The 26,433-nt window shown below is 41.9% G+C and overlaps 5 protein-coding genes across 6 annotated transcripts; 1 reads left to right on the top strand and 4 right to left on the bottom strand.

Moving 5' to 3' along the window:
• Positions 1-518: 518 nt before the first annotated feature.
• dhrs13b.2 (dehydrogenase/reductase (SDR family) member 13b.2) lies at positions 519-4,632 on the bottom strand. The gene is made up of 8 exons (XM_034701661.1): positions 4,175-4,632; positions 2,741-2,917; positions 2,392-2,667; positions 1,839-2,168; positions 1,191-1,538; positions 1,011-1,103; positions 877-896; positions 519-741 (listed from the first exon to the last, which is right to left on the bottom strand). Exons 1-8 carry the CDS (start codon positions 4,224-4,226, stop codon positions 727-729), a joined length of 1,311 nt encoding a protein of 436 aa, XP_034557552.1. The 5' UTR covers positions 4,227-4,632; the 3' UTR covers positions 519-726.
• A 70-nt stretch (positions 4,633-4,702) lies between these two features.
• On the bottom strand, positions 4,703-10,347 carry LOC117825532 (tapasin-related protein-like). 2 transcript variants are annotated; one of them, XM_034701427.1, is made up of 8 exons: positions 10,205-10,347; positions 8,344-8,529; positions 7,995-8,270; positions 6,806-7,135; positions 6,317-6,664; positions 6,139-6,222; positions 5,846-5,865; positions 4,703-5,742 (listed from the first exon to the last, which is right to left on the bottom strand). In XM_034701427.1, the coding sequence occupies exons 1-8, from the start codon at positions 10,206-10,208 to the stop codon at positions 5,728-5,730; spliced, it is 1,263 nt and encodes a 420-aa protein (XP_034557318.1). In that variant the 5' UTR covers positions 10,209-10,347; the 3' UTR covers positions 4,703-5,727. The 2 variants fall into 2 exon arrangements, with proteins under 2 accessions (XP_034557318.1, XP_034557317.1); XM_034701426.1 differs by lacking the exon at positions 10,205-10,347 and adding an exon at positions 9,960-10,198.
• A 134-nt stretch (positions 10,348-10,481) lies between these two features.
• LOC117825533 (tapasin-related protein-like) lies at positions 10,482-15,062 on the bottom strand. Its single transcript, XM_034701428.1, has 8 exons — positions 14,937-15,062; positions 13,830-14,006; positions 13,478-13,753; positions 12,869-13,189; positions 12,357-12,704; positions 12,174-12,257; positions 12,059-12,078; positions 10,482-11,963 (listed from the first exon to the last, which is right to left on the bottom strand). Exons 1-8 carry the CDS (start codon positions 14,980-14,982, stop codon positions 11,949-11,951), a joined length of 1,287 nt encoding a protein of 428 aa, XP_034557319.1. The 5' UTR covers positions 14,983-15,062; the 3' UTR covers positions 10,482-11,948.
• An 86-nt stretch (positions 15,063-15,148) lies between these two features.
• Positions 15,149-22,123, top strand: gemin4 (gem (nuclear organelle) associated protein 4). Its single transcript, XM_034701425.1, has 6 exons — positions 15,149-15,346; positions 15,539-17,557; positions 17,679-17,835; positions 18,684-18,954; positions 20,921-21,628; positions 21,763-22,123. The coding sequence occupies exons 1-6, from the start codon at positions 15,325-15,327 to the stop codon at positions 21,982-21,984; spliced, it is 3,399 nt and encodes a 1,132-aa protein (XP_034557316.1). The 5' UTR covers positions 15,149-15,324; the 3' UTR covers positions 21,985-22,123.
• Positions 22,124-22,228: 105 nt separating this feature from the next.
• LOC117825534 (TLC domain-containing protein 3A-like) lies at positions 22,229-26,084 on the bottom strand. Its single transcript, XM_034701429.1, has 5 exons — positions 25,762-26,084; positions 24,147-24,230; positions 23,851-24,070; positions 23,681-23,776; positions 22,229-23,598 (listed from the first exon to the last, which is right to left on the bottom strand). The coding sequence occupies exons 1-5, from the start codon at positions 25,881-25,883 to the stop codon at positions 23,302-23,304; spliced, it is 819 nt and encodes a 272-aa protein (XP_034557320.1). The 5' UTR covers positions 25,884-26,084; the 3' UTR covers positions 22,229-23,301.
• Between the last annotated feature and the right edge of the window lie 349 nt (positions 26,085-26,433).

Raw genomic sequence — 26,433 nt, 5'->3', positions numbered from 1 at the left:
TTAAGAAGGAAAACATAAAAGCGATGGAAGGAATCTTTGCAGAGGCAGCATCTCTACACCTGGAAATTAAACACTTGGAAGAAAACTGGGTGCATCAAATAAAATAAAACATGTGAGGGAAAGGGTTGGTCAGACTGTCAGGATTGACCTTCAACATTGTCGACAGAGTTGAAATCAGAAGACCCGCCCCCTCCATCTTGATTTTGATGGACATGAGATGCACGTTTGCAATTTCTTGGTCTGATTCCTATCAGAACTTTAATTTACATTAAAAACAACATTTTGGCAACTTCTCCAGAATGCAAAGTCAATGTTTTGTTCAAAACTAAATTCTGACTGTTCATTAACTATTCTTAAACCCGCACCAGGTCACATGATCGCCTCTTATTCTCACTAAAACAAGTCACTAAAGAACTTAATAAAAAAACATCAATTTCTGTATTCTGATTCTTCATATATATAAATATATATATATATATATATATATATATATATATATATATATATATATATATATATATAAAGAAAAAAACAAAAACAGTTCAAGTGCATTCCTTTTGGTGCTGCTAGTGCAAAATCTACAGTTAGTGGACACAGGCCCTTAGTCGTGATCATTTACCTAGAGGTGTTTGACGTTAGCACAAATGCAAAAAAAAATCCCATTCAGTTTCATTGAAACCTGAACTCCTCTCCTCTCTGTTGGTCTACTTCGTCTTTGGAGGCTGCTTAGTATGGTTTCTTCTGCTCAGGACACACACACACACACACACACACACACACAAACATTGACGCAGACATTAATATTGGTTGCAGTGATAGTAAAGACTAAATCAAGAAAAAGGAGGAATGAATGAATGTTGTGTACATCCATCTTACCAGCTCTGATCTCCGTTTAGCTGTGGGGACAATAAATGAAAATCAGTCTTACACTCTGTTTGTAGATATGTTCAAGCTCCTAATTTAACTCCACTACCTGCAGTGACAGATATCATGAAGGTCTCCACACTCACCTGAGTTCAGGTGGGACAGCATCCAAAGCAGGACGACCAGCAGTATCACCATAATGAAGCCGACCATGAGGTAAAATGTCCAGCTGGTTGGCTCTGAGCACAGAAACACAGTGAGGTTAGTTAGTTATGTTCCTCTGCTGCCCTCTTGTGGCAGCTCTCAATACTACAGTCTGCTCTCACCTTCCACCATCAGGATGAAGCTCTTCCTGATGGGCACTCTGAGGGATTGATGGGAGACGCTGCATGTGAACTGTGTCCCCGAGTCGCTGAGCGAGGCTTCGAGGTAGAAAAAGGCCGACAGCGAGTACGTCCTGTCCGTGTTGTGTTTGTGGCTGGACAGCAGGATGTTCTGGAGCACCTTAGGAAGAGGAGCGCCCACCCTCTGGCCCAAAGCAGACGGGTCCTGAGCATACCAGACTATCTCCACATCCAGAGGGTAGTAACTGTCTGCCTCGCAGATCACCTTCTGCTCGCCACCCACCAGCAGAGAGAGAGTGGGTTCGACGTTGAGGGAGACACGAGGAGACTCTGAGGGGGAGAGAGGGGGAATCTCATTTAGAGTATTTTGTATCAACTGCTGTTGTTATTTTTAAATACATATGTTACATTAAAAAATGGTTTTTCTCTGTATTAGTCATTCTAACAATGTCACAAGAGTCAGTCAAAGTCTGTAGAGGCAACAGGGATTGGGTTGCAGCTACTTGCAAAGTGTTTTTACCCCAGAATATGTATAAATTAAATCTAACGTCAGCAGCTGACAAAGAGTTTAAAGTAAAGAGTAAGAGCACTGAGAGTCTAATCTCTGACTGTAGAATCAAGCGTCCTCACCTTCTACGTGCAGATTCACATCCAAACTGGAGAACAGTGGATTCACGGACACGGAGCAGATGTATTTCCCTTCATTGCTCATTTTGATGAAGGGGATGGTGAAGGTGGCGTCCCCGCCAGCAAGGCTCTTAACCCCGACCCCGCTGCCCTTGGTCTGTCCTGTGCGGCTGCTGTGGTTGAACAGTCTGCTTTTCTCTCCTCGAAACAGGAAGTGCCACTCCACGGTGACATCCGGTCCTTTGTGGTCGACGGCAAACTGACAGTGGAGCTTTTGTTGGGAGCCCAGACCGGCTTTCACCAATGGAGATCGGGTTTTGGTGACCATGGCCACTGTGGAAAGAGACAAGATGGAGACACTTTTAAAGCCTGGGGCTGATAACGTTAATCAGGGATGACCTCTGCGATTTTCAGACCAACGAGTCTGGTTCTTCTCATGTTTTCTGCCTGTTAAAGCACAAACTGTATAAAACATGGACGTAGTGTCAGTGACGAGGATGAAAACTCTGAGCTACAGAACTGATATTAACTAAAAACAAACACTTGTTGATGTTACCTGTTGTGGTGAGTACCTCTCCGTCCTCGATAGCGGTCCAGCTGAGGTAGTCCTGCTCCCCAGAGGGCGGCTGGTCAGATGGCTGTCTGAGGAAGCTGGTGACAGTGAACAGGTCCTGTATGTGTCTGAGGGTGCAGGTGAACCAGTGGTTGTACTCCTGATCCCCCTTGACCGGCCAGCGGACGTGGATTCCCTGCGTGCTGTACCGACGAATCTCACACTCCAGCTGCTCTGCTTCCACGTCCTCCACGTACCGCCGCAGGTCCAACTTAGACCCTAGAGAACAAGAAAATGATCAGAGAGATCCAACAGTTTGTGGTCTGGGACTCCTTCAGGCTGCAGGTCTTACCTGTGACCAGGTAAGTGATGGCATGTGGGTTGAGAGGAGCGTCTCCTTTCTGTCCAAACTGCAGCAGTGCCTCTCTGTGGATGTGCTTCGTCTCAATGAGGCCTAAATCGTTTTTAAACACATCTTCATCGATGAACTGACAGGGCAGCCATGACACCTGATGGGCGCAGAGCACACCTGGGAGAGGCACAGAGTCAGTCAGTGTGAAGTTTAGAAAGCTGAAGTGTAGTGGTATTGAAGTGTAGTTGTATTGTCCAATTCTGAAACGACATCAGATACGTCACAACTCAGGAAGGGGAAGCTTTCAGAAAACAAGGGCGTTCATGGTGTCTTCTCGTGAACACAGTAAACAAAACCCCACTTGAAGGGGTCTCTGATTCTAACACACATCCCACCTCTGACAAGGCAAATCATAGACTGTTTTTGAAACCACCTGCTACATACTGCCTACAAATGTACTACATACTACGTTTGAATTTAGTATGTAGTATGACTGTTTTGTTGGGTCTGGTCTGCAGGATGCTGGGTCAGACATTGCTGGGTCAGACATTGCTGGGTCAGACATTGCTGGATTTCCGGGTTCAATTGGAATTTAATAATTTTCACAGCCCCTAGAAACGGAGTGTGCCCATTCGGGAAAAAAAGAAGCAGAACATTAGCACTGTACATTGTGGGCAACAGAACGCAAGGGAGACTGGTCCGCTGCAGACTGAGACATGTTCCCAAATCAGTACGACATCCGGGTAGTTTTCAAGATTTCAAGATTCAAGATTCAAGGTTTTTTATTGTCAATTTTCACTGAGTATACAAGACATTCAGGAAAAACGAGATGCTGTTTCTCTCTCTTCCAGTTCTTTAAATATCTAAAAATTTAAATATAAAAATACAATAAAATATAATAAATACAGTTCTATCTATAATAACAGCCTATGTGCACAGTGCAGGTATTGCAGTGACAGTTTAAAAATGTACAATGAAAATGAGAATAGATAATAGAAAATGAGAATAGATAATAGGTTTTGGCATTCTGCATACTGAACTTTGGCCAAATCAGTACGTAGGCCTACTGCTAGCATAGCAGGATTTTGGAGTTGCTGGGGTGGCCAATCAGCTTTCAAGAGGGGGCCATGCCACCCCTAGCTAATCCTTTGTGCACGCCCCAGGGTACAGTGTAAACCTAGTGTAAACCTGAGTTCTGCAGTGCTGTGTATAACCGTGTATATTAGTACAGAAAAGTATAGCCAATAACATACAAATAGTGTTTTGAATTAAATATAGGCTTTAATTTATGTGCAAAACATCACAATCTCTGTTTATTAACCTTACTCAGAGTCCCAGCTCATACTGAATGAGGTTGCAGTCTTTAGTGGGTGTTTTCACTCATGTCTAAAAGATGACTCCAAAAACGTCACACAGAGGAGATCGATAACTTACCTACAAACAGACAAAGGTGAATGAGAATCTTTAAAAACAGATCCATGGACATTTCTGGATATTACTCCCTGTGCTTCGAGCTGCAGTCCACATTGAGTTGCTCACAGTTGGAGAAATACTTTCACTTTCACTTCACGCAAATAAAAACTCCCTCCTCCTGCCCCCCTTCGGATCAGGTATCAGGTGGTTTACATATCACATAGATATCATTTTAAATGCATGCAAACTTTATGAGACAGAGAATGATTCAGTGAGTTTCCTTATTTCTGCATATTGCTGACTCACTCATTCTGAGGCTGTATTATATGTTCAGTGTGAACTGTGTTACTTTTATAATAAAGACAGCACAGATACAGCTCATATTCCTTATTCATGTCTTTAAAGAACCATTTCTCTAAACTTCAGCACGGAGTTAAAGTTACTAAAGGTGGTTCCGTGTTTACACCATGTTGCAAACATGCAGTACTGGCTGTGTCCAGTGGGGGCGCTGTGAGGAGTCAGAGGGACCTGAGAGCAAACAGCTGGAGATCTTTTTTTTAGAAGCTTTATTTAAAAATCAAGCATGTTCATTGTTCATACCTGGTTCATACACTTCTATCCAAATTGTTCACAATGGCATTAAAGTATGCACAAAAACACAAAGTGTTGTCAACAGAGCTGCAGCACAAGTAACCATTAAATAACAGAAAAATCAACAAGATCAACAAAAACAACAAAAGCAATCTGCTCTTTCAATAAATACATTTTTAAAATGCTTCAATAAAGTCACAATTTCAAGATTTGTATTTTTAGGTTTTAAATACAGGTAAAAAAATGTAATCTGTAGTTTTAAAAATATAAAAGGAGTGTTATCTTTCAAGACAATTGATTTTTATGCATGAAATATTTGCTAAAATAAGAATCAAATTATGTACAAACTCCCAGGATCCTTTCTCTCCTTCATAATAATCCCATATTCTTATCTAACATTTTTTAAGGCACAAGATTGTATTGGTTGCTTTTTTTGTATTTTTGTATGGGGATTTAGAGTGCATCAAATATAAAATATTATTATCAGAGGTATTATTTTATCATTGCTATCATTATTGTTCATTTTAATTAATAATAATCCTCATTATTATTATCATCAACATCGTAACCATTTTATCAATATTAATACTTTTTTATTAGCAGTAGTAGTATTTTATCATTATTATAATAATTATTTTCAATGAATGATAATGACAAAAAATTATAATCCTATTATTTTTGTATCATTGTAACCATTTTATAATACTGATAATACTGCTGCTATTAATGATGATAATAATAATATATATATCTTTTTCTTTATTGTTATTACTGGGCAGCAAACCGGTGCTGATATATTGGCAGGGTGCTTACCCAGGTAAAGTTACCTTCACCTCACCTTCATGATTTGCAAGTTAAAAAAATCATCCCTCCTTGCTCCTGAAGGGAATGACTGATTGTCACAATTTCTCTGAAATCACAGTCAGTTTAAAACTTTTTAAATAATTCTCCTTCAGTCGGTCTGCTCAGTCTTTGGTAGCCTCTCAGTACGGTAGACTCTGCACAGAAAACACAAACACACACAAACAATTACACATACAATAATATTGGTTTGCATTAAATCAAGACAAAGGGAACAAAGTCGTTTTCATTTGATCTTACCTCAGCGGATTTTCTTTTTCCTGTTAAGAAGTAAACAATGATTAGTCATCAAGATCAAATAAATGAATAGTTATTATTAATGATTCAGCGTTGTGTGTAGTCTGCCTTTACATCCCATTACAAGGTAACATGATTACACACCTGAAATCTTAAATCCTGAAAAATTAGAAGGCTGTGTAGAAAATGACCAACATTTGCTGGCATAATTAAAAGTCCATTTATCCACCTTAAACACAGAACCTAAATCCATCTTTAAATTATCCTTTGACTTGTAAGAGAGTCTCCACACTCACTTGAGCACAGGCGGGGGAGCAGCTTGTACATAACAACCAGCAAAAAGATGTCAACAACGATGAACACCACCCAGAAGTTTGGACCTGAGCACAGAAAAGATGAGGTTAGGTGTCAGATATGTTCCTCTGCTGCCCCCATGTGGTAGCTCTCAGTATTACAGTGTGATACATTTCTTACCTGTAACAACCAGGATGAAGCTCTGACTTATAGGCTCTCTCAGGGACTGATGGGAGACATTGCATGTAAACTGTCTCCCTGAGTCCCTGGACAAGGCCGTGAGATAGATGGAAGCCGACAGTGAGTAGGTGTTGTCTAGGTTGTTTTTGTGGTTGGAGTGCACATGGTTGTGGAGAACCTTGGAACGAGACCCCCCCACCCTCTGAGCTGACGCAGACAGGTCCTCACTGTGCCAGACTACCTCCACGTCCAGGGGGTAGTAATTCTCTGCATGGCAAATCACCTTCTTCTCCTCGCCCTCCTGCAGGTAGAGAGTGGGTCCGACGTTGAGGGAGACACGGGGAGACTCTGAGGAACAGAGGGGGAAATATAAGGACATGTCTCAGGCAAGTTCAGCCAGATGCTCCAGGGATAATTTGAGTGATTTGCCTGAGTGTCACTGTAGTCTGACATTAAGGCTGAAGAGTCCCCTCTTTGAGTCTTCCTCACCTTCAATATGCAGATATATGTCCATGCTGATGGACATTGGATTCACCGACACAGAGCAGAAGTATTTCCCTTCACTGCTTATCTCGGTGTGTGGCACGGTGAAGGAAGCGTCCCCATTGATGAGGTTCATCAGCTCAACCCCGCTCCCCTCCATCTGTCCCGTGTGGCTGATGTGACTGAAGAGTCTGATTCTCCTTCCACGATGGTACCTGTGCCACTCCACAGTCACCTGTGGGGATTTGTGGTCCACGGCAAACTGACAGTGGAGCCTTGGTGTGGAGCCCAGGGCTGCTGTCACTGACGGTGTTAGCGTCTTTGTGATCATGGCGACTACGGAAACAGACGAGACAGAGACACATTTTGAATCTGGGATCAGACTTAAGGTACAGGACCTTGTTTAGTCTGGATCAGAATGATCTGGATTGGGGAAATCCATTTTTGGCAATCCAGGATAAACTGATCCACGTTCCTTTTTGCTGGAGGCAAATACGGAAAATCAGAGACACTTTTTAATTTGGGGTTTTAAATGGGATGATGTTAATCTGGGGAGACTTGGCAGATTTCACATATTGAGAAATATTTTTGACTGTTTCATGAATTTTACCACGTGATAGTTGAATATTAAAGAGGATCTCTTGTTATATTTCCTTGCTGAGAGTCTTTCTCTACCTCTCTCCTATCACACTTGCAGGGCTCAGCAGATGGCTGTTAACCAATGAGTCTGGTTCTGCTCATGTTTTCTGCCTGAAAAAGCAAAGACTGTATAAAACAATGACGTAATCTCAGTGAAAGTCCCCCATCAGATCCTAAATTGGCCTTATGGAGCCCAAAGATGGCAGTCACCATATTGGAAATGCTGACTCAGATTATCCTCTGGCACAGAGGTGGAGGTGAGGTGTTTGTGGTGACGGGCTGTAAATATATATAATTCTGCTGCACATATTTTAATACGGGCTCTCACAGGGTTTCCTTGGCTCTTGCAACCAGCTTCAAGTAGACACCTGAGTTACTGCAGTTCTTTGCACTGCAGGATTATAGGATGGACAAAGTTTTGCTTAGAAGATTCTTTCATAGTTTTCACCTTGCAGGGCCCACTCTTTTGTTTACACCTAGCTAATTTCGAATAGAATACAAAAACTCTGAGCTACAGGACTGATATTAACTAAAAACAGACACTTGTTGATGTTACCTGTTGTGTTGAATATCTCTCTGTCCTCGATAGCGGGCCAGCTGTGGTAGTCATGTCTTCCAGATGGCGGCTGGTTAGATGGCTGTCTGAGGAAGCTGGTGACAGTGAACAGGTCCTTAATGTGTCTGAGGGTGCAGGTGAACCAGCGGTTGTACTCCTGATCCCCCTTGACCGGCCAGCGGACGTGGTTTCCCTCTGTGCTATACCGACGAATCTCACACTTCAGCTGCTCTGCTTCCACGTCCTCCACGTACCGCCGCAGGTCAAGCTTAGACCCTAAAGAACAAGAACATAATTAAAGAAATCTAACAGTTTTTGGTCTGGGACTCCTTTGGTCTGCAGGTCTTACCTGTGACCAGGTAAGTGATGGCATGTGGGTTGAGAGGAGCGTCTCCTTTCTGTCCAAACTGCAGCACAGCCTCTCTGTGGATGAGCTTTGTCTCAGTGACGTTTATACCCCTTTCATTTACAATAAACACCTCTTCATCGATGAACTGACAGGGCAGCCATGACACCTGGTGGATGCAGAGCACACCTGGGAGAGGCACAGAGTCAGTCAGTGTGAAGTACAGCTTAGTTTAGAAAGCTGACGTATACTTTAGTGTATGTTTTGCTTTGGTTAAGTTCAGTAGAGTGTGTTTTAGTATCATGCATTTCAATAGACTGTAATATAGTGCAGTAACCTAACTAGCTAACCTCTATCACAGTGTAGCTTCTACTGCAGCATAAATCATGCCAGAGCAGCTGATGCATGACAGCAAGGTGTTCAAATGTCCAACAACGTAAGTTTCTTCCTCAGTTTGGGAGTTTTTTGGATTTGGTAAAGAAGACGTGTATTTGTGGAAACTCCAGTTTAATAACAAGCGCCAACCTCAACCGTGAAATATGAAGCCAATGCAGATGTGTAAAAAACTGCAGTTCCTCCACAGACACTAAAGTTCAGACATCACTGCGGCCCTTAAAAAATACACAGTTTTAAATATCAGTGCATATATATTCTGGATTTTACGGTTATTCTTCTAGATTAATTCTTTAAGGACTCAAAAAGAAGATGCATGTCTTAATTCACAGTTCAAATTACTTTAAATTGCAAGCATACCTCTGCACACTTACCACCAAGTGCGATTGTGTGGAGCACTTTTCTACAACTTGAAGTACAAAAGAAAGCTTCTTGCAGCCCAATCCAAATAGTTGATATCAACACAAGAACAATCACGCTCATCATCCCCAGTAGGCTACTTCTACTATTTTTGCCTGTAATTCCTTTGGTTTTGCAGCAGCTAACCACTGGAATACCTTACAAAACACCCTCAAACTTTCAACTTTGACTCCACTCACAAACTTCAAGCTTAAACTATGACAGATTGTAATTGACCGTGCTCCTGCTGATGACTTCAGACTTTACTTACATGCCTACTTCTCTTACACCTCACGCACATTGCTTCTTACTTGTTCACTTTTGTTCTATTTTATGTTTATATGTCTATTTGTGACTGTAGTTTACACGTGTGTGTTCCTGTTGGCGCCTCTTGGCCAGGTTATGTTTGTAAATGAGAACTGTTTCTCAAACTTTTTTTTTACCTGGTAAAATAAATAAAAAATAAATAAATGAACAAGTCCCACATCTGACAAGGCAACTGTTTTGGATCTTGGGGTGGCTAATCAGATGTTAAGGGGGCCATGCCACCTTTTGTGACCCCTCTGAGCTTGCCCCTGAATAAAGCGTAGGGTACACAAGTAGTGCACATAACATTACAATGTGGTTTGTAATGCAATATAATAGTACAGTGACTCTAAGAGTTTACTCTGGTACTTTCATCTGTTCAAGAATATAGTGGCGGAGCAGCATGTTTAATATGGGCAAACACGTAGAGTATAGTAAAGTAGAAGTAAGGTATTCATTCGTGTTTTAAGACACTGAAACAGAACTCGCAACTTTTCTTACATCCACGATCGATTACTTACCTGTAAGCAGATACAGGTGAATAAGTATCTTTAAAAAGAGATCCATGTTTACTCCCATCGAGCAGCAGGCACACTGAGCTACTTTCACTTTCACATGTAGTAAAAACTCAGTCTGCCTGCCCCCCTTCGGATCAAGTATCAGGTGGTTTACATATAACATAGATATCATTTTAAATGCATGCAAACTTTATGAGACAGAGAATGATTCAGTGCGTTTCCTTGTCTTCTGCATATTGCTGACTCACTCATTCTGAAGCTGTAGAATAAGTTCAGTGTGAACTAGTGTATGCATGTTACTCTTATAATAAAGAGAGTAAAGATGAAGCTCATATTCCTTATTGATGTCATTAACAAACCCTTTATTGAAACTTTAACACAGAGTTAAAGTTATTCAACCCGTGGTTCCGTGTTTACACCATGTTGCAAACATGCAGTACCGACTTTGTCCAGCGGGGGCGCTGTGAGCAGGCACATGTACCTGAAAGCTTTGCTGATGCGGAAGTAAAAAAAACAAAAACCAAGGCCTTTTTGACGAATCTTTATTTAAAAATCAATCACATATCTACCAGACATTCCCAAAATATTAAATTTTTCATTAAGTAACCCAAAGCATCCCCTTACACACAAATACAGAAAACATAATTTACATAAATACAACAAATATCAACATTAACTAACATACAAAAATCAATAAAAAAAAGTTTCAGTGGATGAAATTCAAATGTCTAATGATATAATTGTTTTTGCCCATTTCTGTTCTGAGGTTTAGGTTTGAAAAAGATGTTAAACATGTTTTACAATCTATTGTTTTATAAGATATAACGAGGGGTTACCCTTTCACGCCTTTTCATTTGGCCCAGTTGATGGTCAGATTCTGAATTTAATGTCTTTAAAAGTACTTCTATCCCTTTCTTTGTACAGATAGTATTTTCATTTTTATTTAGAATTTTTAGAATAGATATTAGGTTTCTGTATTTATTGTCCGTACTGTCTTGTTGTCAGGTACCAGTAGGATTGCCAACTTTCTCACTATTAATAAGGGACAGGTGCACGGTGCCATGGTGGTGTGAGCATAATGCGTGAATTCAGCGTATACTCATATTCTGATTCAACTGGAAATGCAGAAACTGTGTATATTCCCTGTAATCCTTACTGTATCATTATGTAACCTCATATGAATAAACCTCAAAGAAACCACAATTTGGCTCTTTACATCAAAAAACAGGCAAAAGAAAAAATAAATGCAAAAGAGGTGTATGACTCAACACATGTACTTTTTCCATAGATACTTGTTGATGCTCTTGACTGACTCAAGCAGTCTTTTGTCCTTTTGCACAGCCAGAGTTTTTGCAGGACTTCGCACATTTGCGCTGTATACAACTGATGCGCGAGGGGCCCTGTGATTGGATGACAGGCGGTGTGATTGGCACATGATCTGCCACTGCCGTTTTATCTGATCTAGGATTTGTAGAGTGCAGTCTGCTGTATTTACAAGAATTAATAGTCAATATACAGGACAATTGAGGTCCTGTATGAAACAAACCAATTTAGCCCAATATACAGGATGTCCCAGCTAATATGGGACAGTTGGAAATCCTACCTTCACACCATTTAATTTAGTACAGTCTGGTTCTGAATTTAATGTCTTTAAAATATTCTGAATTGAATTTCTTTAAAAGTACTTCTATACCTTTCTTTGTACAGATAGTACTTTTATTTAGAATTTTTAGATTAGATTTTACGTTTCTATATTTATTATCCTTACTGTCTTGTTGTCAGGTACCAGTGTTCCAATCACCACCTCAAATTCCTTCGTGTGCGAGCTCACTTGGCTCACAAGGTTTCTTTAATCTCAGATGGTTGCATTTTCACTCTTAAAGTCAGGTCTCGGCAAGAGGATAATCATTTACTTCAACATGAAGTCACCAATGAGCATAAATATTAAAAACATTCAGTTGAAAGAAGTCCTCCTTCAGTCTTTGGAGCCGCTCAGTACGGTAGCCTCTGCTCAGAAAACACACACACATTAACAGATAAATTAATGCTGCTTTAAATCAGGAGATAAAGGGACCAACAAAGGTGTTGTCATTTGATCTTACCCGTGCAGATCTTCTTCTTCCTGTTAAAAAATAAACAGTAATCAGTCTCATTTCAATGACTCCTCACACTCATGTTCACATATCCTTTGACTTGTAAGAGAGTCTCCACACTCACCTGAACACAGACGGGGCAGCAGCTTGTACAGGGCGACCAGCAAAAAGATGTCAACACCGATGAACACCACCCAGAGGTTTGGACCTGAGCACAGAAAACATGAAGTTAGGTGTTAGATATGTTCCTCTGCTGCCCCCATGTGGGGGAGCAGATCTCAGTATTACAGTGTGATACATTTCTCACCTGTAACAACCAGGATGAAGCTCTGACTTATCGGCTCTCTCAGGGACTGATGGGAGACGTTGCATGTAAACTGTTTCCCTGAGTCCCTGGACGAGGCCTTGAGATAGAAGAACGCCGACAACGAGTAGGTGTTGTCTTGGTTGTTTTTGTGGCTGGAGTGCACATGGTTGTGGAGAACCTTGGAACGAGACCCCCCTACCCTCTGAGCTGACGCAGACAGGTCCTCACTGTTCCAGACTACGTCAACATCCCGAGGGTAGTAATTCTCTGCCAGGCAAATCACCTTCTGCTCCTCGCCCTCCTGCAGGTAGAGAGTCGGTCCGACGTTGAGGGAGACACGGGGAGACTCTGAGGAACAGAGAGGGGGAAAGATAAATATAAAGAGCATTTTGCTCTTATGCTCAGAGTGGGAAGCTAATCATTGAATCTTTAAAAGCTGTTATTTCAACCCCATCACTACTCATTCTAGTCTGACATTTAGCTGAAGAGTCTCCTCTTTGAGTCTTCCTCACCTTCAATATGCAGATATATGTCCATGCTGATGGACAGTGGATTCACCGACACAGAGCAGACGTATTTCCCTTCACTGCTTATATCGGTGTGTGGCACGGTGAAGGAAGCGTCCCCATTGATGAGGCTCATCAGCTCAACCCCGCTCCCCTTAGTTTGTCCTGTGTGGCTGTTGTGACTGAAGAAACTTCCACGATGGTACCTGTGCCACTCCACAGTCACCTGTGGGGATTTGTGGTCCACGGCAAACTGACAGTGGAGCCTTTGTTTGGAGCCCAGGGCTGCTGTCACTGACGGTGAGAGCGTCTTTGTGATCATGGCAACTACGGAAACAGACGAGACAGAGACACATTTTAATTCTAAAACATTTGGTTGGATTGGATCACCCTGATCCAGACATGAACTTTTCAAGATCTCCATTTACCTTTGACATATATATTTAATCATGTCCAAAATAAACAAACCAGAAACCTGGAGTAAAAATATCAGCCCACATCTTTTAAAGTTAACTAAACATGTATCTGTAGTGATACCAGATCAGAACCAGAAATGGATAGTTTTTTCCCCCAAGGCTTGACCCTACCTGTTTGCCAAAGTAAGATTATATGTACCTGTTGTAGTGAGTATCTCTCTGTCCTCTATAAGAGGCCAGCTCAGGTGGTCTGGCTCTCCAGAGGGCGGCTGTTCAGATGCCTGTCTGAGGAAGCTGGTGACATTGAACAGGCCCTTTGTGTGTCTGAGGTTGCAGGTATACCAGCGGCTGTACTCCTGCTCCCCCTTGACCGGCCAGCGGACGTGGATGCCTGTTGTACTGAACCGCCATATCTCACACTTCAGCTGCTCTGCTTCCACTCCCTGTAAGTACTGCCGCAGGTCCAGCTTAGATCCTAGAACACAAAACATGAATCAGTGTTGAACAACAGCATCCAATAGTCAGATGCTCCTTCAGGCTGCAGGTCTCACCTGTGACAAGAAAAGTGATGACTTCTGGGTCCACTGGAGTGTCTCCTTTCTGACCAAACTGCAGCGCAGCCTCTCGGTGGACGAGCTGAGTGTCATTGCGGCCCTTGTCGTTCACTGACGCTTGTTCATCTCTAAGCTGACAGGGCAGCCATGACACCTGATGGATGCAGAGCACACCTGAGGGAGGCACAGAGTCAATCTCTGAGGTCATTTAGAACAATTGTTCCCCAACCTTTTAGCCCTCGACCCCCAAAATAAAGGTGCCAAAGACTCGCGACCCCCACTGTCCCTCAAAGTGATTTAGTGTAACTTCATTTAGCTGGTCTGCAGAAAATGACCCTACCTATTTGAGCATGTGTCTGTGTTTCCTGTGCCGTTATGAATTAACCTGCTGCTACTGATGCTTTTGATAATTAACTGTTCACTAACCTTAAACTTATGAGTCATCTGGAAACAAAGAAAAGCAGAAAACTCATTACACTTTCTATTTTCAAGGTTTAATTTCAAGTTAGCTACTATTTTTGTTGATATTTTTTACTATAATGGGTAAAATGTACTATTTTTAGATAACTTTAAAAAAATATAACATTCTGGAAGACATCACGCGACCCCCCTGGGGTTCCCGACCCACACTTTGGGAACCCCTGATTTAACATACACAGTGAAGCAGAGCAGACGAATGAATGCTGTGCAGGGAAGTATAGTTTAGTAAAGCATGACAGGATGCAGTCTATAACAGAATAAGGTGATTTGGCAAACAGCCTCATCTCCACATAGTCTAGCACTGTATATTAACCTAACAGACATTACAATACGTCAAAAATACAAAGTTAAGTGTAGAATTCAAGTATAAAAAACTACATGCTTTTATTTCATAAAGTGTGGTATAATATTGGGATTCAATTCAGTTTACCACAGTGTAGTGTCCAGTATTTAAGAATAATGTTGAATAGTATAGCTTAATGTTCTATATTTCAGTATAGTCTGAAGTATTTGAGTGCTGTCTAGTACACTGCAGTAATGAACGACACAGCACAGTGCAGGAAAGTAGCTACAGTACAGTATTTTCTACTATATTAAGAGTGTTAGAGTTAAAGACAAACTTACCTTCAATCAAAATCAAGTAAAAAGCTAACTCTAAGAAGAAACGCATTATAAAGTCAGGAGAGCTCTTCACGGACCATCACACTACACTTCACCAAACTTTCACTTTCATTTCACTTGAAGAAAAACTCTCTATATTTGAAGACTGCAGTACTGACACCGTCCACTAGTGGCGCTGTGAGGAGTCAACCAGACCCGATGACTTCCGGTCCGTCTTTCCTCTGTGCTTGTTGATGCAGGACGTGCTCCATACGGATCTGTTGACATGCTGCTGATATGAGGAGTGAGTTTAACAGGTTTGGTTCCTGTGCTGGATCTGAGAGGTAGACTGGACTCACCTGCAGAGGAACAGATTCAATGTAGATTAAAAACCAGACTAGATTCAGAAGCTATGACTTTGGTGATGAACAAAGGTAAGTGTTTCTGCCTCATACTCCCTTATAACATCTATAGATCAAGTTTAAATAACTATATAAGTTAAAGAAACACATTAAATGCAGACTGCTTACTTGTTTGCTTTTATTTATCATGATTGAACATTCAAAGAACACTAAATATTTCACATGCCTCTCCTTTAATTCCCTCCTCCTCTCTCATGTCTTCAGATTGGTCCGTCCTGCAGGGTGCTTTCCTCCACACTGATAAGCTGTGTCTCCCCTCATCCCTGTCCTCTCTTCAGAAGGCAGACTGGATCAGGGTGGGACATCCAGTCCTGGAGGCGATCAGAGAAATCTGCAGCCGAAATGAACATCCTACTGTATCAGCAGAGGGGTGTATAAAGACGGTGGTGTGTGCTGTGTGGATGAAGCTGTTGGGCAGAGAGGCTGGAGAGGATGTAGAGACGGCGTGGAAGGAGAGCCCTTTCTTCCCGCTGCAGAACAGCCTACCTGAAGTCAACCACGTCGTCCTGCTGGAGCTGGTGAAGTCGACGAAAGCAGCTCAGATATTCGCTCACTTCCTGTTGCATCTTCCTCGCTCTCAGGTGTGCACAGAGCTGGACAGGCTGGTGCAACACGTGAAGAGCAGCCCGACTACAGAGGAGGATGTGCGGCTTGTTTTGGAGGTGTGGTGGGAGCTGTGGAAAGGTAGAGACGAGAAGAAAGCTGGAGGACCAAATGACATGGAGACGATGTTTGAGCAACAGTTTGCTCGTCTCTCCTCTGAGTCTTCAGGTGGGACTCATCAGGCCGCCAAGAGGTTAAAGCTGGACCCTGCATCGCCAAACAGTGACGTCCTGCACATTCTCCTTCATGCACTTAAAGACGTACAACATCACATTTCTGCGACAGATCTTTGCCTCCAGGCTTTCTCCATTTCTCTTGATTCTCTTTGCACAACCTTCCTGATTGGCCGAGCAGTCGCACTTCCAACCAAAGAGAAGCTGCAGATCCTCTCTAAAGCTGTCGGTATCAGAGAACAGAGTGATGAGAAACTGAGTCCTGAGCTGGTTCGGGAAGCTCAGAGAGACCTGCATGCATCTCACACTCCATCCCAGTTTCAGCCGAGCATTATGAAGTTTGGTGAAGCCCTGAAGATTGTAACAGAAGCGGCTCAGTTGTGGCAAAGCAGTGGTCTCCTGAAGGTGTGTGACTCGTGCTACTCTGCATTCAAGCTGGAGCAGAGTGTCCAGAGAGTCCTGACAGCTCTGCATGAAGCAGAAGAGCCTGAAACTTCGACTGAGGTGAACATACTAAGAGGTCTGCTGGAGTCACTGACTTTCCCCGCTGTGGAGATCAAACCTGAGGTGATGTCGAGGGTTGCAGCGATGATCATCAGTCACCGCCTGGATGACTATCAGGACTTTGCGGTGCTGTTTGCCAGCGAGACAAGCTGGGCTGCATGTGGTGAGCACTGGATGGACTGCCTGGAGAAAAACCAAGCAGCCTTCCAGCAGCTGGACACCCTCATCAAACTCACCTCCACCCTCATGAGCAAACTCCAGAGTCAGAGCTCAAACGTGAGCCAGTGCAGGAAGCTGATGAAAGTCATTGCTGACATATTTTCTGCACTTCCTTTAAAAGACAAGAACGAAGCCCTCGCTGAGATGATGAGGCTCTCCAGCAGGGGGTTCTTTGGGTGCTCCGTTCCCTCTGCGGTGACTGACGGGTTTGAACAGGAGCTCAACATGGCCTTCAACTGCATCATCCAGGGAGGAGGAGGAGCAGCGGTGTCATCTCACAGCAATCTGAACACAGCCGTGTCTTTAGTCGCCAGGGTTGCGTATCAGAATCCGGAGGCTGCTCTGAAGTCGTGTTGTCACTCTGCTGTTTTCAATAAAGGGGCTTTCTCTCTGATGGCGGCAATCCTGCAGCAGCTGCCTGGACTCAGAGGACAGAGAGGAGGAAAAGATGGAGCTCAGATTGATGAGAAGGAAGGGAAAGAGTCTGAGGAGAGGATAGATGAAGGAGAGGATGCTGCAGATGGGAGCAGCCTACTCTGCAGGTGTCTGGAGGAGATCGTCAACACCAAGTCGTTAGCGGCGAATGAAAGAGAGCAGTTCCTCAAGTTTCTGGGCCTGCTGATGACGCCCGTCCTGATCGGCGAAGGAGAGGAACGAAAGGAGAGCTTTGTGCAGCCTCAGGAGGTTGTGAACATCTTCGTCCTGTCTAACCTCTCCACTGTGGGTGAGTTCTCTGCAGGCGTGCAAGAGTCTGGCATCTTCACATGTCATGCTTAATCTAATTGTGTAAACACAATCATTTTAAGCCCGCCTGTCTTCATATCACTTGTGTTTTTTCTCCTCAGGTAACAGCTCCTTCGATATCGACCTGAGTCTGCAGCTCCTCCACACCGCTCTGTCTGTGGACGTCCAGGAAGCGGCTTCATCTCCTCACTGGGTGTTGGACTGCTCTCCTTTCCCTCTTCTCTACATCCTCGCTCAGCTGCTCGACCAGACTCTCAGGTTTGTTATGAGACCTATAATTGTAGGTGTAACAGGTCATTTAAATCTGAATTCAACATTTTGGTACTAGAACGGTGAAAAGTATTCCTTGTCTGACTGTTGTATGAGGCTGAGTGTTAATCTGTTGAAGTTAGAAGAAATTAGAAGGAGGTGAAGTTTGAAAAATGTTGACACTTGCTTCAAAACACGCAAAACACAATCCCCTCAGATATCAAGTCATTTAAAAAATGGATTCCAATACATCAGTTTATCTTTACATATGACGAGCAGAGTGTATCGAGGGCTCTGTGTAATTCACTCATCACTATATTTTAAAGGAAATAACTCAAAACAAAAATGTGATCCTGATCTCTTATTTTTTAAACATAAACTAAAAACATATTTATTCATTCTGGCTTTTATATAAGATTTAAAGATTGTATTACTTACTTTTTAATTTTATATTGATTCAAATGTTGCTTTATTATGTAATTAATTGTAACTGTTTATCTTATTTTATTTGTATTTATTTATTTTTATTTATCAACTCAGTTTTATTGAGATTTTTTAGCCTTATTTTTTTTTCAACTCTTCTCCTTACCCTTTTTATTTATTTATTTTAACTATTTATATTCTTATTGTTAATTTGATGCTTTAACTTATTTTAATTACACATATTTTATTGTTGTCGGTGTGCATTAGTCTCTATTTTAAAATCCATCTTTGTTTTTTAACATGTCTTGCCATTATTTTATTTCTGCTTCTTTCTTGTTTTCAATCGCTGTAAAGAACTTTGAATTTTGTTTGATTTGTATGAAAGGTGATAATATAAAAAAAGCTTGATTGATTGATTGATTTTCCTCCTGTAGTTGTAGGGAGCAGCCACCAGAGTGTGCTGTCCGCCTCTGGTCCATGGACACTAAAGACCTGCTGGTGTCGCTGCTGACCTCTCTGGGGCAGGTGGTGGGTGCAGAGGTGGCCGCGGCCCCCAGCAGCTGGTCCAGAGCTCTGTTCTGGCTCTACAACAAGATCGAGGAGCTGGACTGGACGGTTCGATTCCACCTGAAGCCCGTGTGGGGTGACCACTTCAAAAACGAGGTTCCCTCTGCTCTGCTGACCGTCTGTGAGCTACCTGAGCAGGTGAGAACTCTTCTTTATGGTTTCTGTCATGTGCAATAAAATGTTCAAAGACATCAGAGTATCAGCAGGCGGAAATATAGTGGACTTCAAATGGACCTCTTCAGTGGAGGGGATTTTCTCGCCATGTGAAAGCAGTCGCATAATGTCTAGTCCATTAAGTCATCCTGATGATGTCACAGTGATGTCATCAAGGTGCTCCCAGCTTGGATTTGGAGGCCTCACATTTAATAACAGAACACCTCAGTTAGAAACAGGTGTGTTCACCTTGCAGAGCTGGTCTAATGAGAAATATGAGATGCAGGAAAATGTAAGATAACGTCTTTTTTGAGTTTATTCTGAATAAAAGTCGAGACTAGATTTAACAAAGGTGTCAGTTCTTTAACACTTAAGCAAAACCAGGAGTTTGAAATTCTACTATGATTTAATTTTGCCGCCATGAGCCAATTTGTGTGCATGGTCTGCAAAAAAGAGAGACGTAAACACTCAGCTGATAAAGATGCTACAGTGAGACGTGATACAAAGATACTTCTTATCTTTATTATCTTATAAAAATGACTCCGTCCTGCCTCCACCCAGTACTTAGTTTTATTGATAATGACACACAACTTGTTTCAAGGACAGCTTGAAGACTCCTCAGATACCTTCAGAAACTCACTCTTTAATATATATTTAATATATAATTATATATGTTCTGGTTTGCTCACATTATTGCATCATGAAGCAACAGCTCTTTGACTTCTTTAAGACATAAGTCTGATGGTACCAGCTCACTCTTATCACTTTTATCACTCTTATCTTAGATAAATACTCAGACTGAAAACCTTGGTAAGAAGGGATCCTCAGTGTTTTATTTTTGATACGGCCAAACACAAAAGAATCCAGAGATGTAAACATTATTTGATGATTATTTTTCTCTGCTACTATTCGATGCAGGTGCATAATTTTCTTTGCAAATACTTTCTTTATCCCCACAGTATCTGTTCTATACACCAGCATTAGGTTTAAATCTGCTTTAGTCAGTCTAATGTTCTATTTTAACACCCGATCATCCGACCTAAACAGAAACCCTGTAACTAAAGAACCCCCTCCTGTTAGAATAAATTAATCTGTTAATAGTTAATGAGAAGCTGTGTGAACTTTGAGCTTTGGTCGGGCTGTGAACCAGGAAGCAGGATTAATAAAGTATTTGTTGAAAGCAGCTGAAGCAGAAAATGTGTCACTGAATAATCCAGAAAGGGGATTGCTCCAGTTTTTGGTCGAGTTTGATTTGTCTTCTTTGTTGTATCAATGAAGAAGCGCAACATGCCCTCTTCATCCAACAATGATTTAATATTAAAACAGTTTCCTTCATTTCGATCTTTGTCAGGTGGATATTTGAAAAAGTGGAAACTACATATTTATAGTTTTTGCTCACCAACATGCAGACCAGTCTCTGGATAACTGGTTTGGTTAATCATCTACATCATTCAGGTTAATAAACATCCTATATTAATGATTAAGTCACAATTTATCATCAACAAAATATTATGTTATTGTTTCACTAAAGAATAATCTTTCCTCCAGACATTACAGCCTACTGGAATTTATACAGCAACCAACATAACAATAAAATGTTTTAATATAATAATAAAAAACACTGGAAATTATATATATTCCTTTTTTTTAAAATACCAAATCAGATATAACTGTGATCTGTAGGAACACATTTTGTAGATGTTCTCTTATCAGTCTGAATAAAAAAAACAGGGTCGTTAATGCTAAATTAAGTCCCTGGTTGTTGCACATTTTCATATTACAGAGCTGTTTTATTTTGAAAATCACTTTTAACCAACTGTTAAAACAGTATCAGGAGGTCCGAGCCAATAATAAGCCCTTAGGTAAGAGTCAGTGAACAGTAGTCATCTATCTATCTATAAATACGTATGTTTCCATCACATGCTCTATCTCTGCTCCCCCTCCTCTGCAGGACTGGTCCGGTCTGGATCTGCCTCAGTACAGCCTGGGAACAGGTCTCCTAGCCTGGATGGAGTGCTGCTGTGTGTCCGACTCTCTGCGGTCCACCATGTTAGCTCACCTCTCTCTGGACCAGCGCCGGACCGACCACGTCAGCATGTTCAGCAAAGGCCTGCTGGTGGCTCTGACCCAGACTCTGCCCTGGTGCTCCGTCTCTCAGTGGACCAGACTGCTGAGAGTCCTGAAGGAGCTGATCACCTCGGGTCGCCTCCACGTTCCCTTCTCACTGGAGTACGTGGAATTCCTGCCTCTCCTGGATCTGAAAAAGTTCTCCTGTGAGCTGCGCCTGTCTGTTCTCCTGCTGCGAGTCTTTCAGCTGCTGTGCGGGTCGAGCTGCTCGGACTGGCTCTCAGGGGACGGCTGGGCTCACGTCGGCCGGTTGTACGCCTACGCCATGAGGGAGATGATGCACTCGGTGAGGTCCAAGCTGCCTCTTCCTTCCTCTGGTGCTCTGAACGTCTCTGAATCAACGTCCCCTAAAACACCAGCGACCAATCAATCCTGCACTTCTATCAGATCCCCAAAGATGTCCAAAGACTCTGTGAAGGATCTCAGACCAGCAGAGGACTCTCTGGACATGGAGCTGGAGGCGGAGACAGATGCCAGCCAGGGAGTCCTGTTTGTCCTCAGCCAGCTCTTCTGCCATGTTCAGCACATCCAGGTATGAGTTATTGACACTGACACCACCGAGAAATGTGACTCTAAAATAATTCAAGTAAATGTCTTCAATCATTGCTCAGACTGAAGTAATCTATTCTGGATTAACATTTTAGTATTTACATTCCCCTTCTCCAGGTGATGATGCCCGGAGGTCAGAGTGAACCCTTGTTCCTGTCCTGTCTGGAGATCCTCAGCCACTACGAGGCGATCATGTCTGCTTTCCCGCGCAGCAGCAGCCCACTGGAGAGCGAAAACACGCGTCACTTCTTTTCCACCATCACCGACAACCTGGTGAACACAGAGATGAAGGCCGTGCTGCAGCAGAAGATCTCTCAGCTGGTGTCATCGGCTGCCTGAGGAGGAATTAACCTCTGTGGATTTTCAGTTTTTCTACATTAGATACATTTTACTTTCAGTTTTTGCAGCACTTAGATAACAAAGAAAGTTATTGCTAATTGTTTAATGAATTAATAAAAATCTGACACTTCTCAGCTGATGTCTGTCCGTGGCTTTAGTCTTCATTAGTTCACATCTGGAGCTCTGTGCTTTTGCAACATGCAGACATTACAGTAAGAATTACAACCCGCTTTAAGTCATCAAATACTTTGACAAAGTGTTTAATTTGTACAAAATATTTAGCATTTTTCTTTTATTTATATAAACATTTCAAAAGGTAAAGCAGCACACTCAACATTTACAGTAATTTTGACACAGTAACAGTTATTAGACAAAACTACTTCATTGTTCAAAGTGCAAGAAGATGTAGTGCAAGAAACAGAATGTAAAGTTTGAGGACAAAAAATCAGATTGCAAAGAAAGTAAAAAAAATAATATTCAAAAAGTAGAAATTTTTAAAGATTTTTGCTATATTTTGAGAAAGATAGCGTTGGATTCAAAGTAGATGAATTTTGTAAATAATTTTAAAAGTCTGAGATGAATATTGTTGTCTGACTTCTGAAATAGTGCAAATTTTCTTACAAAAGTACAAAACGTATTTTTATAGGTAGCATAACTAATATCAAAATATTCTTACACCTTTTCTCAAATCAAACATCTAATCTTGAATTTCTCATCCCAATATTTTCCCCTGATACTCTGCCCTGAAACTTTACAAAGCTGCTCGTTCACACGTTCCTCACAGTGTGATGTTTTCCCCATCAGGCTTGAGGGGAGTTGAGTCTCAGGAGGCAGAACATTAAAGCAAAAGCCATGATGTAACACTAACTACATGGAGGACGGAGCAGCAGAGACCTTCCCTATGATGACCGTTTGTGCATTTCTATCAGTGCTATGTATACACACGGAGGAGTCTGCAGACGTCTTTACTGTTCTCCTCTTGAAAACTATTTTCCATCTTTAATCTGGGTTGATTTTATTTATCTTGTACCATGCAGCTTTTCTGGTTTCGCACTGGAGCCAAATTGCTCATTGTGAATTATCCTGAAATTTTCATGCCGTGTTTTCGCATCGGTTTGACTTCTCTACGGAGAGTCCAGCAGGAAAAAGTCAGGCTGAAGTTAAGAGGAAAGATTGGGCCAATTTGTGTTCACCCGTGCAGCCCACCCAGGACATTCTTGGAGGTTTTTGTGCATATCTGAATACAGCTTTATACATTCTTTGTCTGCGTCAAAGGTCTCAGAGTGAAGCCAAGTAATCCCACAAACAGGCGACATTTCAGTCCGTCTTCGTCACGTTTTTACCTCCGTCTCCCTTCCCTCTTCTCTGTCGTTGGTACAGTCTGTTAGCTTTCTTCAGCAGCAGGGTAAACCAGTAGACCTGAGGAGCCAGGATCGCCAGGTTACCCACGTTGCAATGCAGTGGCAGATGCAAGGCCACGCGGTGCAGCGGGACCCCAAACTGCCGGCCGTACATCCAGTACATGAAGGGGAAGATGAGGATCCGACACGTGAAGAAACTCAGGAGGACGATGACGCCGTTGATTCTGTGCAGCCGGGTGTCATCAAGGCCGAGCTGGTGAGACAGAAACAGAGGAAAGATGTGAACAGGAAAAGTCAGGATGTGCAACACTACAGGAAGGTTTCAGATGGTTTACCTGGATGAGGATTTTTCCAATTGAGACAAAAGGAGTGCTGAACTCTGTCGTGAACAAGCAGCCGATGAAGAAATCCCCCAGTCCTCTCCTGAAGAACTGCAGATCAGAAATACTAAATTAAATAAGCTTCTTATGAGACTTTCCTTTCTGTGATGAGTGCACGTGCGTACCAGAGTGATGGGCAGGAAAATGAGAAGCAGCACCAGGTGATGGAGCACCAGCATCCAGTCCTTCCTGAGGAACGCCTTCACAGTGTGGGCAGAGTGGCCGCTGTACGAGCTGGACTGACCTCTGACCCTCTGAGTGTGGTAGTGGCTCAGATACATGGCCAAGATGTCGTAGGCCATGTAGGGCGCTCCGAACAAAGTGAACCAGTCGGTCAGCCAGTGACTGCATGAAGTGAGACAGACACGGTTAATCCACTGACTGTTAATCCTACTCATGGTGATAAAGACTCGACTCTCACCTGTCAGTCATGACGTCTCTGCAGGTCGTCACCACCCTCACTCCGGCTGCAGTGGCCAGAGACGCGTGGATGGCCGAGACGAGCCTGGAGGAACACAGTCAGGTTAAAGAAGAGAATGTTTATTATTTGTGTTTTAATATTTCATATCCTTATATAAAACTAATGACACAACCAAGAGTTTTTCACAAATTTCCCCAAACAAAATTTAAACATGTGCATATTTATTTGTGTTTTATTAATCAGCTCCTCTGCATAAAAGATGATTTAAATCTTTTACAAACTTAAATTATGAATCAGAATCAGTTTTATTGGCAGAGTATGTGTGTACAAACAAAGAATTTGTCTACAGTTCACTCTGTGTACCATGTACAAACATTTAACATTAAATATTAAGGTCATTTGTACAAGGCTACATTAACATTAAACTGTATTTTTCAGTATCAAAATATGTCAATAAAAAATTCTATATCCAGAGTATATTTTTCTTTAAATGTTACTGTTTAGGGGCGCTGGTGGCCTAACTGTCTAAGCGACCCTTGTCTCAGTGGTCGCCGGTTCGACTCCCGGCCGGTCGACCATGTCCTGCATGTCTTGCCTCGCTCTACTCCCCACATTCCCTGCCTCTCTTCAGCTGTCTATCCAGTAAAGGTGAAAAAGCCCCAAAAAAAGCTTAAAAAATAAAAGAAGTTACTGTTTATATTTTTTATTATTATTCCATGTATTATATATAAATATTATTAATTACATTATTTTGATGTATTTATTTTACTTATTTAATTACTATCAATAATTGAAATATTATAATTATTTTGTATATATTTATTTACTTATTTTTAATTTTGTATTATCTTTTATTTATTTATTTTTACTTTATTACAGTTTTTTTGTTTTTGCCCCCGAGTCTAACAGCTGCATTGTTGTTTTGTGATATGACGGCTGAGTCTGATGAAAACGTTAAAAAAAAAAAAAAAAAACAGATGCCAATAAGCGTATGTTTGAAAGTAAAGACTATGTGCAGGAGTTTAAATTGTGACTCTTTATATATGTGATATGTAAAACTCAAGTGAGTGATCATGGCATAATTGATTCAAGGGAAAAAACACATTTGGCATTTTTTTTTTACATGGAAAACATTTACGTTTTTCTTAATGATTAATAAACAATTGATTGTTAACATTTCCAAAGATCGATCACAGAAAATACTTGAAATTAACATCCCTAGTGCAAACCAAAAACACATACTCCCCCCCCCCCCCCCCCCCCCCCTCATGTCTCTGTGCCCCATGGGCCCCTCAGTGGAAGTAGTTTGGACTCACCCCTGCTTACAGGACGAGGATATAACTTAATAACTTTACTTTGAAAATCCTTCTGTTTGTCATATGAAAGCCGAATTTAACAGACAATTATTTTAAGTTAGACTACACATTATAAAGTCTCCACATAAGATTTATATCGATTTATCAGCGGAACAGCGTTAAACCGGCTCGTTTCTGAGAGGGGTTCGACGACAGTTTGAACCCACTGACAGCGACCTGTCGAGCGGGGACACTCGCTCGACAGGTCGCTGTCAGCGGGTTCGTACCGGTTCGTACTGGTCCGTGTAAGTGCTGCTGACCTCTCACTGACGGACACGACGTCGGCATCACTCCAGTTTGTGAAAGACCGTCTCAGAAGTCTCCTGGAGGTGTAGAAAAGCCCCGGAAACAGCACAGCTCCGCAGGCTACAGCAGACAACATGCTCCCGGTTCAAGTCTTCCCCTTTCTGCAGCCTTTAAACCGCCTCAGTGATCAGACTGAGAACCAGTCTAAACCTTATTTATACAGTCTATGGTCTAACGAAGCTAGCTTACAACTAACAACATGACAGTGAGTCGACATGGAGCTTTGGTACTGTGGCTTAACTTCCCCTTCATACAGATTAGTTTCCTTCAGAGAGACATTATTGGTTGAAGTTGAGTCGATCTGAACCAATAGTAGGTATTGACCTTTATTAACCTTCATTAACCCAGTTATCTTACATATTACAATAACACAGGATCATAAAATACCTTCTGGCTCTGCAATGAGTCATCTCCCATTCATCTCTTTATTTACAAATTCTAGATAATTCAGTCATATTTTACAACAATGAAAATTAATTTTATAATTCAAAATACTTATATTGTTTTATGGTGGTTATGCAGATTAGAAAACAAACAGGGTGAGACAAGACTCCAACACAAAGCAGTCATAAAGACCTGCTCACTATACATTATCCAACTTAATACCCGTCTACAGACTACAGAAA

This window comes from Notolabrus celidotus, chromosome 14 (genome assembly GCF_009762535.1).
Source record: "Notolabrus celidotus isolate fNotCel1 chromosome 14, fNotCel1.pri, whole genome shotgun sequence".
NCBI lineage: Eukaryota > Metazoa > Chordata > Actinopteri > Labriformes > Labridae > Notolabrus > Notolabrus celidotus.
This window is presented reverse-complemented; position numbering and strand designations above follow the sequence as displayed.